Source organism: Chanodichthys erythropterus, chromosome 3 (genome assembly GCF_024489055.1).
Source record: "Chanodichthys erythropterus isolate Z2021 chromosome 3, ASM2448905v1, whole genome shotgun sequence".
NCBI lineage: Eukaryota > Metazoa > Chordata > Actinopteri > Cypriniformes > Xenocyprididae > Chanodichthys > Chanodichthys erythropterus.
Window position 1 is genome coordinate 9,733,861 of NC_090223.1, and position 16,398 is coordinate 9,750,258.

At 45.5% G+C, this 16,398-nt stretch overlaps 1 protein-coding gene across 1 annotated transcript; it reads left to right on the forward strand.

Annotated features, from left to right (window-relative positions):
• Positions 1-1,203: 1,203 nt before the first annotated feature.
• LOC137003009 (uncharacterized) lies at positions 1,204-12,125 on the forward strand. The gene is made up of 2 exons (XM_067363020.1): positions 1,204-1,231; positions 11,506-12,125. Exons 1-2 carry the CDS (start codon positions 1,204-1,206, stop codon positions 12,123-12,125), a joined length of 648 nt encoding a protein of 215 aa, XP_067219121.1.
• The last annotated feature ends 4,273 nt before the right edge of the window (positions 12,126-16,398 follow it).

Consider the following 16,398-nt stretch of genomic DNA (forward strand, 5'->3'; position numbering starts at 1 on the left):
GATCAGCGAAAATTTGAGCCTTTGAGAATAATTTGAATTCGTAGAATAAGATTAGTACAAATTTAACTGTTGTGGTTGTGAGAGAGAAAAGAAAAGAAAACGTCTCGGTTACGTATGTAACCCTCGTTCCCTGAAGGAGGGAACGGAGACGTACGTCAGTAGTGACCGACGAATTGGGATATCGCTTAGAGAGCCCTATCATCTTCGTGTAAACTAAAACAAGCCAATGGAATTGGCGTGCGATATTTGCATAATGCGCACCGCCCCCGACAGGTGTATATAAATAGGAAGCAGATGCAATCGCACTCTGTTTTTCGCTGAGGAGTCTGGTGTCCGCACTACAGCGAGGGTACAGAAACTGTGGCGACGGGACGTACGTCTCCGTTCCCTCCTTCAGGGAACGAGGGTTACATACGTAACCGAGACGTTCCCTTTCAGTCGGTCACGTTCGACGTACGTCAGTAGTGACCGACGAATTGGGATCCCAACTAAAGCGCCACAGTTACGAAACCCCTACCAGTGCCCAGCGCAAGCTCAGCCGCCCATAGCACCGGCTGGCGGTGAAGGGGGCGAGCTTACACCGAGAGTGTCTACTGCTGTCTAACCACTACCCACTAAGTAAACTAGACACACTGGGGAAGCGAACCCGTAAGGGACGCTGCGGAGACCACTACCTACCCAATGGGGGAGGAGTTTACGTGGGAAATACACACGTGGACTGGCCCGGGGGGCAGTACGCATATGGAGTCCCTGGGATGGCTCCACCTGGTAGGGGGAGACTCATCTGACAGGTGACAGCAGAGCTGGCTCTGCTAAGGGAAAGACACGGACTCGGCCCGTAGGGAGTTTTAAACCGCGGAAAATACACATATGGGACCGCTCACATAGAGGGGTCACGACATATGGGCCCCAGCCAACAAACAGCGTCAGCGACGGATGTAGACCTGGCATCAGACACTCCGCAATGTCCGAGCCGAAGGGGGAGGCGGAGGAACTCGACAGGGTTCGCCAAGCGGGGAACACGACTGGAGTGAAAGTATGCACGTATCCGGCCAGTGGCGGGAATGGCATTGCAAGCTTAGAGTGGGTACAACAGACAAATGCATGCAGATCCCCTACCCTCTTCAGGGAAGCCAATGCAACCAGAAGAACCGTCTTTAGAGACATTAATTTTAGGTCAACTGATCGCAAAGGCTCAAAGGGATGACCCCGGAGAGCTGTGAGAACCAGGGTCAGATCCCAAGAGGGTACGGAGGAAGGACGAGGAGGATTTAGTCTCCTCGCCCCCCTCAGGAATCTGACGATCAGATCGTGTTTCCCCAGGGACTTACCCTCAACTGTGTGGTGATGTGCAGCGATAGCAGCGACATACACCTTCAGGGTGGAGGGAGACAGCCTTCGCTCCAACCCTTCTTGCAGAAAGGAAAGCACGGATCCGACCGAACATGATCGGGGGTCCTCTCGGCGAGAGGCGCACCATTCGACGAACAGGTTCCACTTCAACGCATAGTGGAAGGAGCTCTAGCGGAAGTGTTGGTGTCTACGACCGCTTGCGGGAGATCACTCAGAACCTCCGCATCCCGTCCAGGGACCACACGTGGAGGTTCCATAGATCGGGACGCGGGTGCCACAGGGTGCCCCGTCTCTGAGTCAGGGGGTCCTTCCTCAGAGGAATCGGCCAGGGAGGGGCTGTCGCGAGGAGAATGAGGTCTGAGAACCAGGTCCGAGTGGGCCAGTACGGAGCCACTAACAGAACCTGCTCCCCGTCCTCCCTGACCTTGCACATGAGTTGTGCGAGAAGGCTCACTGGGGGAAACGCATATTTGCACAGACCCGGGGGCCAGCTGTGTGCCAGGGCATCCGTGCCGAGCGTGCCGCCGGTCAGGGAATAAAACCACTGGCAGTGGGCAGTTTCCGGGGAGGCAAACAGGTCTACCTGGGCCTCGCCGAAATGCTGCCACATCAGCTGGACCGCCTGGGGGTGGAGCCGCCACTCGCCCGCAAGTGGATGCTGCCGTGACAGCTCGTCGGCTGCACGGTTGAGCCCACCTGAGACACAGAGTGGCCCGAAGGGACCTCAGATCCTTCTGACTCCACAACAAGAGATGGCGGGCGAGTTGCGACATGCGACGGAAGCGTAGACCACCTTGACGGTTGGTGTACGCAACGGCCGCAGTGCTGTGTGAGCGGACTAGACCGTGCTTGCCTGACAACCGCTTCTTGAAGCGGGCCAGCGCAAGACGAACCGTGGAGACCACAGCGTGCCTGGACACTCGTTCGAGGGGTACTCCGGCCCACAGGAACGAAGGGTCCAACCACCGGACAAGGGTGCGACGGCAGCTCGGTGTCACGGGGACACGGAGCGTGCCGCACTGCCACGCCCATCTCGGGACCCGGCCGCGGAGCCAGTGTTGAAGCGGTCTCATATGAAGCAATCCGAGCGGCGTGACCGCGGCTGCAGATGCCATATGCCCCAGGAGCCTCTGAAAATCTTTCAGTGGAGCCGCTGTCCTGCGCATGAGCGAGCTCAGGCAGTTCAACACAGACTGGACGCGCGCCTCGGTGAGACGCGCAGTCCGTGCGACCGAGTCTAGCTCGAGACCGAGACAAGAGATCCTCTGCCCGGGGGCGAGTTTGCTCTTGTCCCAGTTGACCTGAAGACCCAACCGGCTGGGAGCTACAACCATGTCGGGTAGGACTTTGTACCGACATGCCCGACCCTCGAACGCAGACCGGAGGAAGGGTCTGCGTCGAGGCAGAATCGAGACATGAAAGTACGCGTCCTTCAGGTCTATTGCTGCAAACCAATCCTGGGGACGGTCCAGGATTGGCCGTAGCCCACCGCCCTTTTTCGGTACAATGAAGTAGGGGCTGTAGAACCCCGACTTCATATCGGCTGGAGGGACTGGCTTGATTGTATCCTTCGCCAGGAGGACAGCAATCTCCACCCGGAGAACAGGTGCACTGTACAACGACACCGGAGTGAAGTGGACAGCCCTGAAGACCGGGGGACGCCGGGCGAACTGAATCGCATAGCCGAGTCTGATAGTACGAATGAGCCAACTGGACAGGCTGGGGAGCGCTATCCACGCTTCCAGACACTGAGCCAGCGGGACCAAAGGCACCACAGATGCACCGGGGGTGGGGCAGCAAGGCAGAGAGGGACCCGACTCGGACGGCTTGGGAGCGGCCCGTAGTGGGGTCGGACTCTGCGAGGCAGCAGTGTGCATGGGAGACGGCGCACGGGACGCGGTCTGCGCCATCACACTGCCGCCTGCTGGCGAATGGGGAGGGAGCTGCCAGCGGCGAGGCGGGGCCTGGCACACTGGCAGACACACCTAGTTGTGACCTGGAGTTTGAGGAAACTGCTCTTTTTGTGGCAAAGTGGGTACCGCTGGACTCCGGAGAGCCAGCGGCGGTAGATGGACAGCCGCCACAAAATCCCCCCGGCCCTCCTCCGGGGGTGGGAGAGCAGATGGAATACTCTACCAAAGGGCAGGAACCTTCCGCTCCAGGTCGCCCGTCTCAGAGCCGAGTTTTCCCCGGGCGCTTGCCACCTGGGTTGACCACATCTGCGACCGGCACCCTGCTGTTTGGCTGGTGTAGGCTGCTGCTTTGCCGACTTAGCAGGGGCGGAGGAAGACGCAGGCGGGCACCCTCGGCGACGAGCGGGCTGAGGCTGAGCCACAGGCGGCTGGGTGGAGGCAGCAGCAGACCGCCGTGGCATGACATGTCAGATAGCCTCAGCCTGCTTCTGTGCAGCGGAGAACTGTTGGGCACAGCTCTCCACCGCGTCGCCGAAAAGGCCGACCGGAGACACGGGGGAATCCAGGAACCGATGTTTGTCGGTCTCCCTCATGTCTGCCAAGGTCAGCCAGAGGTGGCGTTGCTGGACTACCAGAGTAGACATCGCCTGGCCAACAGAACGCGCTGTCACCTTCGTTGCCCGGAGGGAAAGGTCAGTGGCAGCGCGCAGCTCCCCAAGCAGCTGTTGGTCAGGACCTTCCTGGGGCATCTGCGACAGCGCTTTTGCCTGATAGACCTGCAAAAGGGCCATCGCGTGCAGGGCAGAGGCAGCCTGCCCACAGGCACTGTAAGCTTTCTCAGTCAGACCGGCTGAGAATTCACAGGCCTGGGACGGGAGACGCGGCTCACCACCCCAGCCAGCGGCCGTTGGACACAACTGCATCGCAACAGACAGCTCGACTGGCGGGATCCTCGCGTATTCCCTGGCTTCCCCGCCGTCCAGGGAGGTGAAGGCGGACGAGGGACCAGGCCCTGTATGAGCCCCATACGGAGCTTGCCAAGACCTGGTCACCTCATCGTGTACTTCCGGGAAGAAAGGCATTGGGGCGGGACGCTGGATTTGACCAGCGCGACCCCCCCCCAAGTACCAATCGTCCAACCGAGATGGGCCGGGACAGGGTGGAGGGTTCCACTCAAGCCCGACGCACAAGGCGGCCCGGGAGAGCACAGCCGTGAGCTCGGGATCCGACTCGGGCAACGCTACCATCCCGGGCGGCAGCGCGTCCGAATCTTCCTCCCCCGAGGACTCAGGCTCACCTTCCGATGCAGCGATCGACATCCGATCCGCCGCCGGCACACCAAAGGTAACGGCTGTTACCTGTCCGTAGAGGGCCCAGCGGAAACCAACGGTGGCCCGATGGGTTGCGGTGCTGATGAGGCGGCAGGGGCCCGAGGAGCGTTTCCGCTCGGCGGGGGAGCCCTGACCGTTATCCCCAGGTCGCCCTCCCTATACAGCGCCGTACCGTCATTCCGGTTCCCGGGGCCGGAAAAAACGGTCGTACGCGGCATAGGAGAGGGGACTCCCGCTTCCTGAGACTTCAGGAAGGAGAGCCTCGACCTCAGCACTGCGATGGTCATGTTCCCGCAATGGGAACATGAACCATCCACAAAAGCTGCTTCAGCGTGCAGAATGCCCAAACACGAGATGCAGCGATTGTGCCCATCAGCAGGGACCAGGGAACGACCGCACCCAGTAACGCACAGACGAAATGACATACTGTCAGGGTTCGTCTGTAAAGCTCTTTTAGAAGGGGAAGTCAACTCACTCGTGCTGAAGCCCCCAGGGAGCGACGCGATGTGTCAGGTACACCACTCCCTGACACACCGAGGAACCGGCCCAAATCGCTACACACACACACTCTTTGTGTTGCTGTGAAAACAGCAGTTTTAGAGCTTATAGCTCGGCTCCTCGGACACTCGCGACCTCGCTGAACGTGCCCTTTCACCAGCACTGAAAGCTCGCTGTAAATCCTCTTCTGAGGCAATGTTTTAGAATAAAACAAACGAAGAAAGGAGTCTTCTGAACAGGACACCAGTGAATGGCTCAGAAGCGAAAGACAGAGTGCGATTGCATCTGCTTCCTATTTATATACACCTGTCGGGGGCGGTGCGCATTATGCAAATATCGCACGCCAATTCCATTGGCTTGTTTTAGTTTACACGAAGATGATAGGGCTCTCTAAGCGATATCCCAATTCGTCGGTCACTACTGACGTACGTCGAACGTGACCGACTGAAAGGGAACTACAAGTTTGAAAATCCTAATACATTTTCTCAGTGACTTTACTGAAATATTCTCTACAGATTCCACTGTCACAGGAGCTCAGTTTTGCTACAATAATACTATATATTATACAGCACATGCATAATCTGAGACAATATCCTGATTAAATTTCCAGTCTCATTTTATCAATGACAAACCACGTCTATCTTATTAACTACTGTTCATTTTATGTATAATCAATATATAAACAAGTGATATTTAATTGTTAACGAGGGATTGGCTGGACCCTGCTGACCTAATCAGTATTTCTCGTCCAATGGTCATACTTTAATTTTCCGGTTTCTCTAGTATTGCATCCTTCTCATGGGCATTTCATGATTTTTCAGTTTGGTTTAAACCTCTTTTTTGACCCATAATATGTATTTTTTTAAAAAGTAATTAAAAATAGTTTTGTCTATGCTATTGAAATTGTGGGTTACATCTTTGTCACCTTTTTCACCCAAGGAGTTTACATTCCTGGCAATACAAGAGCGAGGAACTTACATTTTAATTACAAAGGAAAACCAATTCATCTGCTATATTCTTCTGTCCTCCGTTTTCAAGGGTAAGATTTCTTTATAAACCATCTACTCACCCATATGTCTTATTTTTGTGGAACACAAAAGGAGAGAGTCACAGTCTCAGTCACCATTAGAAAGGAAACTGATAGTGAATTATGACTGAGACTGTCAGTCTCTTGATGTTCTGCCTTACATTTCCTTTTGTGCTCCAATAAAAATAACATGTACAAAAGAAAATGACCAGTTTTGTTCATGAGTAAATATTGTTTTTAATTTTTTAACTTGAGACTGTTAAGCCTGTAATTTTCATGTAATCCTCTGTATTTGAATGTAAATGCCTTCTCTATTAGTCATATTGACGGTTTATATAGGAGGATGTATGCTCTAAACATGCAGGCTATATGTAACTGTATTTTGTAAATATTAAAACAATGTTACCTGAATGTGATGTGTGATTATTACATAAGCATGCTCATTTATCTATTAATATTAAGTATTTGAGATTTTTAAAAACGAAAATGTGTTAACTGTGTAAAACAGAAATCAGCATCGTTTCAGCATAAGGTAAGCAAACGATCCGCGTCGATTTTCCGTTAGTTTTGAATGGCGTGTGTGACGTTGGTCTTTGATGTCATGAGAAACATTGATTCTAGGTTGATTCTGTGTCAATGTTCTATCTCGGTGTAACCTGAAAGGTTCAGCCTAAATAAATAAAGGCCATATAAAGCCCCTGCACAGCGGCCAGTATTTACAGCTTTGCATCGTCCACGCATCGGCCAGAAAGCATTCGCGATCAGAGGCCGACGTTTTTTCAAGAAAATCTATTTCATACATTATTTTTCTACACATTGAATCACTAAAGCTCTAACCTGCAATATGCCCTTTAAAGGACAAGAAGGAGGCTGAAGAATTTAAAATTATATTAAAGCATTTTTATTTAAAATTGTACTAAGGAGGCATGAAGAAATGTGGAAAAATATGAAATATATATATATATATATATATATATATATATATATATATATATATATATATATATATATATATATAGATAGATAGATAGATAGATAGATAGATAGATAGATAAAGATATATCTTGCATGTAAACTTTTAAGAACTATAAAATATCACAGAGAGAGAAAGAGAGAGCTGTTAGTGAAATAACACATTAGTTGTCACTTCAACAGAGACAAACAAGAAAATCTATTGAAAACATGCTTTGTTCACGCCATGTCGTGATTACTGTTATCACGAGATGAGAAAACACACGATTTTATTTGTTCATGTCATCAGATTCAGAATTATGTGCTTCTATCGCAACACTATTAATCCCAATATGAGTCTCCAGCAGTCAGGAAGAAGTTGGAGCTCTCCAAAAATGACAAATTATAATTTACGGTAATTACAGTAATTACGATGTGGTGTGAATGCAACAAGCATAAAATAAAATAAAACAAAAACACTGTTAAAATATCCTCAATTAAAATCCATTAATATGACATTATTAATGTATAATATTTGACCTTTTGACATGGACTGTGAACACCACAGCCATTAACTGACAAAAATCATTCACAGAAACTTTAAATTAAACAAAACACAAACAAAAGCACATTTGGAACAACAGTGTGTTTTTTTTTTTTTTTCTTTTGGCCAAAGTGATTTAATTTATTACTACCCTGCGTCTTAAAAAAAATATGACTTAAAAAAAGGCTTAATATTACATAATTTGGTCAATTAAAAAATGAGAAAAAATAAATATTAAAATATGTAAAATATGATATAACTATATATAGTTTTTCCATAATATTTGTAATTTAATGTAATGTAATTATTTAATGGAATGTAATTTAATATCTGTAACAGAAAACATCTGCCTCAATACAAAACAAGTGCTGGATGTCATTCAGCAAATATGATGCAGGCCGGTATTATGCATAACTTCAAACTTATTGGGAAATCTTTCAAAAGATCTGATCAACGTCTCGAGACTCCTGCGTACACCACATTATCCTCCTCTGTAGCTCTCTGAAAGAAAACACAAAAGCAGCGTTTATCAATGTATTCATCACATTATTGGCACATCCATCCTCTTTCCACAAGCAAAGGAAATACAGCAGAAATACTTTTGTCAGCAATTTCCTCACAACGGGTCCAAGTGTTGGAGAATGCAGGATATCCTTATGAAAAAGAAGTTTATTCAAGTGTGCTATTAGTATGCTTCTTTTAAACTATAAATAAGAATCAGTCTACGTTTTATGTACTTCTCAGAAATAAACTTAAAATCATATACTCCTACCCCAGCAATCCATGTTTTGTTGTTATATGCTAGGGGGCGCTATTACGAATCTTCTGAAAGAGAGATTGTTGGAGCGGGAGAAGGTTTTTAAAATGTTAGGTATTTATTTTGCTACGAAACATATATGGGCTGAACATATAAACAAAATAGTTCTTCATTAAAAACTATTTATGTAGAACTGATCCAGTCTGTATTTGATTATGGTCATGTGGTATATGAATCAGCTTCAAAAAACTTGTTAGAAAAACTCAATAAAATAAAATAAAAGCTCAAGCTATGAGACAATATTGTGGAGCAGTATCATCTTTACTGTGTATATAGACGATATTTTGATCTACTCCATTTCTCTCAAGGAACACACATTCCAGCTTTACAAGTCTTGTTAGGAGAGATGCCACTAGAAATGAGAAGGAAACAATTAATGACCAACTGGGCTAACCGACAAAGGAACATCCCATGAAAATGGTCTTACTGAAGTGCTGGGAACAAAATAAAAGGTGTAGAATAAGTTTTGGGTGGAGTGGTAAAATTATAGACGCAACACTTTTGTTTTTGGCCCCATTTTTCATGAGCTGAACTCAAAGATCTAAGACTTTTTCTAGGTACACAAAAGGCCTATTTCTCTTAAATATTGTTCACAAATCTGTCTAAATCTGTGTTGGTGAGCACTTCTCCTTTGCTGAGATAATCTGTCCAACTCACAGGTGTGGCATATCAAGATGCTGATTAGACAGCATGATTATTGCACAGGTGTGCCGTAGGCTGGCCACAATGAAAGGCCACTCTAAAATGTGCAGTTTTATCACACAGCACAATGCCACAGATGTCGCAAATTTTGAGAGAGTGTGAATTGATTGTTCATTTCTCTACCATAAACCACCTCCAAATGTGTTTCAGAGAATTTGGCAGTACATCCAAACAGCCTCACAACCACAGACCACGTGTAACCACACCAGCCCAGAATAATATTAAATGTTAAATTAACAAATGATTAAAATGTAAGAATTCAGGGAAAATTTGTAAAAAAAAAAAATTAAAACGACAAATAAGAAAACTTTCGTAAGAAAACTGTAAAAAAAAGTCAATAAATTAGATTAAAATAAATGAATACAAATTTTATTACAATCAAATTATTAGTTATTAGTGTATTAAATTAATGATTAATATAAATAACATTAATTTTTAAATAAATAATACATTTATCAATATTTCATCATAGTGAGTAGATATTTTAAGATTTATAATATTACATTTTCCAGTATATTAAATGGGCCGATGCATTTTAAATTTCAGGATGTTGGTCCTTATTTCCTCATATTTCAGGATCCACTTCTAAAAGTGTGGAAAGCCTGATTTCGAGGATTCACTGCTGTATTTTAAAGTTGTGTGTCAGCGGACTAATGTTTGTGTGTCTCTAAATGATGTGTAAATCCACAAACACATCTACTGCTTTATCAATATATGTTGTGCTGCTGCTGTGGTCCTACCACATTAATCTGACGTCGCTAGCTTTTAATCTATTAATCTAATCGCTAGATTAGATTAAAACGTGTTTGCATCTCGCTAGCTTGTTTACTCGTCATCAGTCTCTCGCATGCTCCTTTTTCTACGTGTCCATCAAACAGCTGTGATAAGTCGGATCAGTCTACAAACACGGTGAGACATGTCATCCCCTCCTTGTATTGTAATGTGCTCTGTTGTCACATGTTCAGTATAGCTTTGTAAGGAACCCCGCATCGGCCCAAAAACGTAATCCGACATGCCTGGGCGAAGGTTAACGCTTGTATGCCTTTTCAGCGTCTCTGAATGTTCACTTAATTTCACTCGTTTAATCTGACTCTAATTTCAAATGATTATTACACTTTGGTTGTGTTTCCAATTAGAAATTAATCATTTGTTATGTATTAATTTAGATATTCATTTATTCTGATTACCTTATATCTTCAATTGTTCAGTCATTAGGGACCCGATGCCACACAGAGATACTCGCCCCGGGATTTCGCGGTAAACTTACGGACATAAACTCGCCAGTCTGATCTTCGTCAGAGGTCTTTAGTCGGTTGCCTACTGCTCACTCGAACAAAAATGTATTTTAATTTAGCCACTTCCATACAACTTGCTAAATCAGCGGTAAACAGAAATCAAAAGGTCTTCAGATGAAGTGCCTACTGCTCCTTCATTCATGCGCCTTCAGTTTGTTCTACCCTGGACACAGATTTACGGTAGCATTAGCCTCCCATAATTTATTGGTAATAATGATATCAGGAGAATCCAGAGTAAATCAAATATAACATTTTATTTGTCAAGTAAAAATATATCATGCCAAGTACATTACAATTAGACAATTAGGAGCCAATTCAGAAATGTTAAATGCATAACATCGATTACTCAAAGAAATGCATATACACACAGTGATACGTGAATGTCTTCAGACATTTACCCATCTCTGTATGGGGGTTCTGGTTACAGAAGGTCCCCCCTGACTGCTTTGCTCTTTCCCTTTTATACCAGAACCAGAACAAAAGGATCGTAAATGTTTATTACACCAACACCTGTTTTGGTGGAGAGGAGAAGAGACACCACCCAAAAAGAGGACAGAATTTTCCTTAGTTTTCCATCTTCTTCATAATTCTAGTGACTGCTGTGAAATTTAGACCATTTTACCAATTGCACCTGAGACATTTAAAATGATACCAAACATGAAAAGGGAAAAACAAAAAATACACAAGTTACATTATACGTTTTGAATAACTTTCAGTCAGGGGGAAGGAGAGTTTGTGTGTGTGTGTGTGGTGGGGGAGGCGTTGTCCTTTTGGAGTTAGGGCAAGGCGTTGCCCCTTGCTATTTCTCTGAGATCTTCTCTAGGCGAGTTTTATTGCTTTATTGCAGGATGCTTGATCTCAGTTTTCGTTTAGCAGGAAAATCAAGCCTTACAGCTTTCTCTGCCAGTGACTAGGGATTTACATGTCATAAATGTAGGGAAATAGTCAGGCTGACAGAGAAAATCTCAGAATTAGAGACACGCATCTAAACTTTAATCGAGTATAGTAAGAATACAAGGGCTTCAGATACAGTTTTGGATGCGAGCTCTGTACATTGTTCGGTTCCGGCTGTAGAGCCTGCACAGCAGGGCAATTGGGTAACGGTGAGGCGGCCTAGCCGTGGAAAACACCACTCTTCCGTTCCAATAAGAACATCAAACAGGTTCTCCCCACTCAGTGACGCACCCACTGAGAATCCTGTTGAAAGTGCCCTAGTTATTAGCAATTCTATTACACGGCACATGAAAATAGAGACACCAGCCTCCATAGTCACATGTTTGCCGGGAGCCAGAGCACCTGACATCAAAGCAAATTTAAAAGTGCTGGCTAATGCTAATCGTAAATACTCTAAAATTCTTATTCACGTCTGCACTAATGATGTTCAACTTCGCCAGTCGGAGATCACTAAAATTAACATTAAAGAGGTGTGTGAACTCGCAAGTACAATGTCAGAAACAGTAATTTGCTCTGGTCCCCTTCCTGTTCGTCGGAGTGATGAGATAGTTAGTAGATTATCATCACTCAATGGCTGGCTGTCTAAGTGGTATCCGCAGAATAATATAGGTTTCATAGACAATTGGAAAAGTTTTTGGGGCAGACCTGATCTGTTGAAAAGAGATGGTATTCATCTGTTCCGGGATGGTGCTGCTCTTCTCTCTAGTAATATGGCACATAGTCTTAGAGCTGAAATATGACAAACTGGGGCTCAGATCAGGAAGCAGACATACTGGCTAAAACTAATGTTTGCTAGCCGTCTCACGTTACAGAAATCAGATAATTCCCAACACATAAAAACTCTTTCACCTAGATATTATTACATAGAGACTGTGTCTGTACCCTGAATTAGTAAAAAAAAAAAAACTTTCAAACCCATTTAAGGGTAAAAATTTAATTGATGTTCAACAAATAAAAAATAGAGAAAATAATGATAAACAAATGATAAAGCTTGGGTTGTTGAATATTAGATCACTTTCCAAAAATATTCTCTGTGAACATTGGACCAAACTCAGGGCTGCAGAGAGGAAATGGCACAAATCAAAAGACCAATCTGACCTAAGTAGCTTTCAGTCTCTGCTCTCATCCTTTTCTGCTGAAATTCATGCTGCTAAATCCTCCTATTTCCACAACAAAATCAACAGCACTTCAAACACACGCACACTCTTCAAAACATTCAACTCTCTCCTCTGTCCCCCTCCACCACCACCCACCTCATCCCTAACTGCTGATAATTTTGCTAATTTTTTCACTGACAAAACATCTACCATCAGCAGTCAGTTCTCCGCTCCACACACACAGGAACTCAGACCAACCACACACACAGCAACACACCTCCTCTCCTCATTCTCCCCCCTCACTGAGACAGAAGTATCCAAACTTCTCCTCTCCAGCCATCCCACCACCTGCCCTCTAGATCCCATCCCCTCACACCTTCTACAAGCCATCGCTCCTACACTTTTACCAGCACTGACACATATCATCAACACATCTCTCCACACTGGCACTTTCCCTAACACATTCAAGCAGGCTTGGGTAACCCCACTGCTTAAAAAAAAACACATTAAACACAGCTTCAGACCCGTTTCTCTCCTACCATTCATAGAAAAAATGAAACTTGAACGAGTTGTTTTCAACCAGGTGCCATCTTTCCTCTCAGAGAGCAACCAATTGGATGTCAATCAATCTGGTTTCAAGAGTGGCCACTCGACTGAGACTGCACTGCTGTCGGTCACTGAATCCCTGCAGATTGCAAAAGCTAATTCCAAATCATCAGTTCTCATTCTGCTCGATCTATCTGCTGTCCTAATCCTTTGACACTGTGAATCATCAGATCCTTCTGTCCACCCTCTCATCACTGGGCATCACAGGTACTCCACTTCTCTGGTTTGAATCCTATCTCACAGGAAGGCCTTTCAGGGTTGCCTGGAGAGGGGAGGTATCCAAAACTCATCAACTGACCACAGGGGTTCCTCAGGGTTCAGTTCTTGGACCCCTCCTCTTCTCCATTTACACTACATCACTTGGTCCCATCATACAGGCACATGGTTTCTCCTACCATTGCTATGCTGATGAGACTCCTTTCATTCCAACCAGATGATCCCACAGTAGCTGCATGAATCTCAAGCTGTCTGGCGGACATCTCGGCATGGAAGAAAAATAATCATCTACAGCTCAACCTGGAACCTTTCTCGTCTTCCCTAAATCATGATTTCAGCACCCAGCTACTGTAGGTACATCCTCAATTACCCCATCAAATTCGGCCAGAAATCTTGGAGTAATCCTTGATGACCAACTTACCTTCAAAGACCACATTGCGAAGACAGCTCGCAGCTCATGCAGATTTGAACTATACAATATCAGGAAAATCAGACCCTTTCTAACAGAACATGCAACACAACTTCTGGTCCAGGCCCTGGTCATTTCTAGGCTTGATTACTGCAATGCTCTTCTGGCTGGACTGCCATCATGCACAATCAAGCCTCTACAAATGATTCAGAACGCTGCAGCATGTCTCGTATTTAACAAGCCCAAAAGAATCCACGTTACGACTCTCTTCATCTCTCTCTGCACTGGCTACCACTTGCTGCTCGCATCAAATTTAAGACGTTAACGCTTGCTTACAGATCTACCGCAGGCTCAGCACCCTCCTACTTCCACTCACTCTTACAAGTCTACACTCCTACCAGAAGCCTATTAAAGGAGAGAAGGCTTGTGGTACCATCACAGTGAGGCTCGAAATCACTTTACATTTGTGCTGGCTACTGTATACAGGCCACCAGGACACCATACAGACTTTATCAAAGAATTTGCTGATTTTTTATCAGCAGTACTAGCTGCGGATAAAGTCCTTGTTGTTGGTGATTTTAATATCCATGTAGATAATGAAAAATTAGGATTGGCATTTACAGACATTCTAAACTCTATTGGTGTTAGACAAGACGTGTCGGGACCCACTCATTGTCGTAATCATACTTTAGATCTAATATTGTCACATGGAATCAATATTGATGCCGCTGAAATTCTGCAGCAGAGTGAAGACATCTCAGATCACTATCTAGTCTTGTGTATACTACATTTAGTCAAGGCTGCTAATCTGCCTCCCCGCCACAAATATGATAGAACCATCACTTCTACCATTAAAGATCGCTTTATAAATATTCTTCCTGATCAGTTTCATCGCCTTAGCATGACAGACAGCTTAGATCAAGTTTCTTGTACTCCTTTTGCCTTAAGATTATTAAGTACGTTACTGAGTACATTGCCTGTTGGAATATGTGGATTGGAATTAAGCGCAGGTTGAGTTTATAGTTGAACCTCACTGTTTAGTTTGGTTTTATATGTGCCTCCCTGAGAGCTTAGAGTTTGCCACTAGAAGCTGACGCCACGTGTTGTTCTGAGTTGTAGGCTCCGTTCGGGCCTACTTTAGAGCATGATGGCGTAGATTTGTACTCCTTTTGCTTTAAGAGTGGAAGGTGTTTTTTACTGAGTACATGACCTGATGGTATGATAGCTCAGGTTAAGTTAAACTAGGTAACCTCATTTGACAATGATGGTTACTCTACTTGGCTCCCTCTGAGCTTAGAACATTGCTGTGAGCTGATGCCACGTGTCTGGAAGTTGTAGGCCCTCTTTTGGGCCCTCTTTTTTGGCCTCCTTTAGGGTGTGTTGACGTATGCTGTACTCCTCTTGCTTTAAAGAATAAAAAGTGTTTTTACACTGCTCGTTGGATTGTGTTAGGTAGACAGTTATGTGGGCACTCTCAGTCTAATTCTACTAGATCTGCGTTCAGCAAGCAAAGCTGTTCAGGTGTGTGGCCTTCACAGGCCCACTTTAAGCTTCCCCCTCCCATTTCTGGGTGTTCTCTAAGCAGACTGAGTACATGTTGGCCTTTAGCAAGGCGGCTGAAATGTATTTCTACACATATAGAATTTATGTCATGTGGCAGGGCCCCTCCTGGGCCTCCATGATTTTGTGCATGCAGTAAGGTTTATCTGTTAGGTCAAGCTTCAGTACTCCCCTCGTTTGAGGGTTGTCCTGAATAGTACTTAGCTCCTTAAGCTGGTCAGTGGTTGAAGGCCTCTCTGAGGTCTCCCTCTTAGGATCAGCTCTTAGGCTGTTATACTCTCCCCTTGTTGGATTCCTTTGGAGTGCACAGCCTCCTCAGTGCAAATAATCACATGCTGAGTAGATCCTAGGATTGAACAGAGTGTTACTCCTGATTGGAGACTCTGTGATCAGACAGGCTGGCCAAGACTAGGTTTCTGTAAAGTAGACCAAGTCAGGCCTCCCTGGTGGCAATAAGGGTTGAGTACGTTGCCCTGACAAGTGACTGGCTAGGGTTCCCTCGGGCCCCCTGGCCACATTCCCTTAAAGGTACCCTCTTTTCTTTGGAAAGAAGCTTGTTTCCAGAAGCCTTTGAGTGGCCTTGGTAGGCCTTCTGTGGAAGGCCTCTTCGAATCTTATAGCTTGAGCTGTTGGCCATAGGGAATGCTGTCACTGACAGCCTATGCATGACCCGTAGGAGGAGTGGTTCTGGCACTTCAGTTGAAGCTGCTAGTTCTGACGTTTGTCATTTTATGGCATGCACTCCACTCAAGCATGTTGGTGTGGGTATATCGTTCCCCAAAACATATTCAAATGCAGAGTTGAGTTCCCTTTCGAAAGGGAACGTCTCGGGTTATGTATGTAACCATGTTTCCCTAAGAATAGGGAACGAGACTCTGTGTTTCCCCAGTACCTGAGCGAGCTCTTAAAGCATTATAGTCCTTCACGTTTATTGCAATCTCAGAATTCAGGCCAATCAATATCAACCGCAGGCAGTAGATCCTTCTCCTATTTGGCACCTAAACTCTAGAACAATCTTCCTAGCATTGTTCGGGAAGCAGGCACACTTTGTCAGTTTAAATCTAGACTAAAACACATCTAATTCATTAAAGGATTATTAGGCTGCATAAATTAGTTCAGCCGGAA

Excerpts from the sequence above, each read along its gene's own strand:
- LOC137003009 (XM_067363020.1), top strand. The coding sequence starts at position 1,204 with ATGACCCCGGAGAGCTGTGAGAACCAGG. Across the intron at positions 1,232-11,505 it reads GGAGAGCTGTGAGAACCAGG|AGCCTGCACAGCAGGGCAAT; the intron begins GTCAGATCCCAA and ends TTCCGGCTGTAG.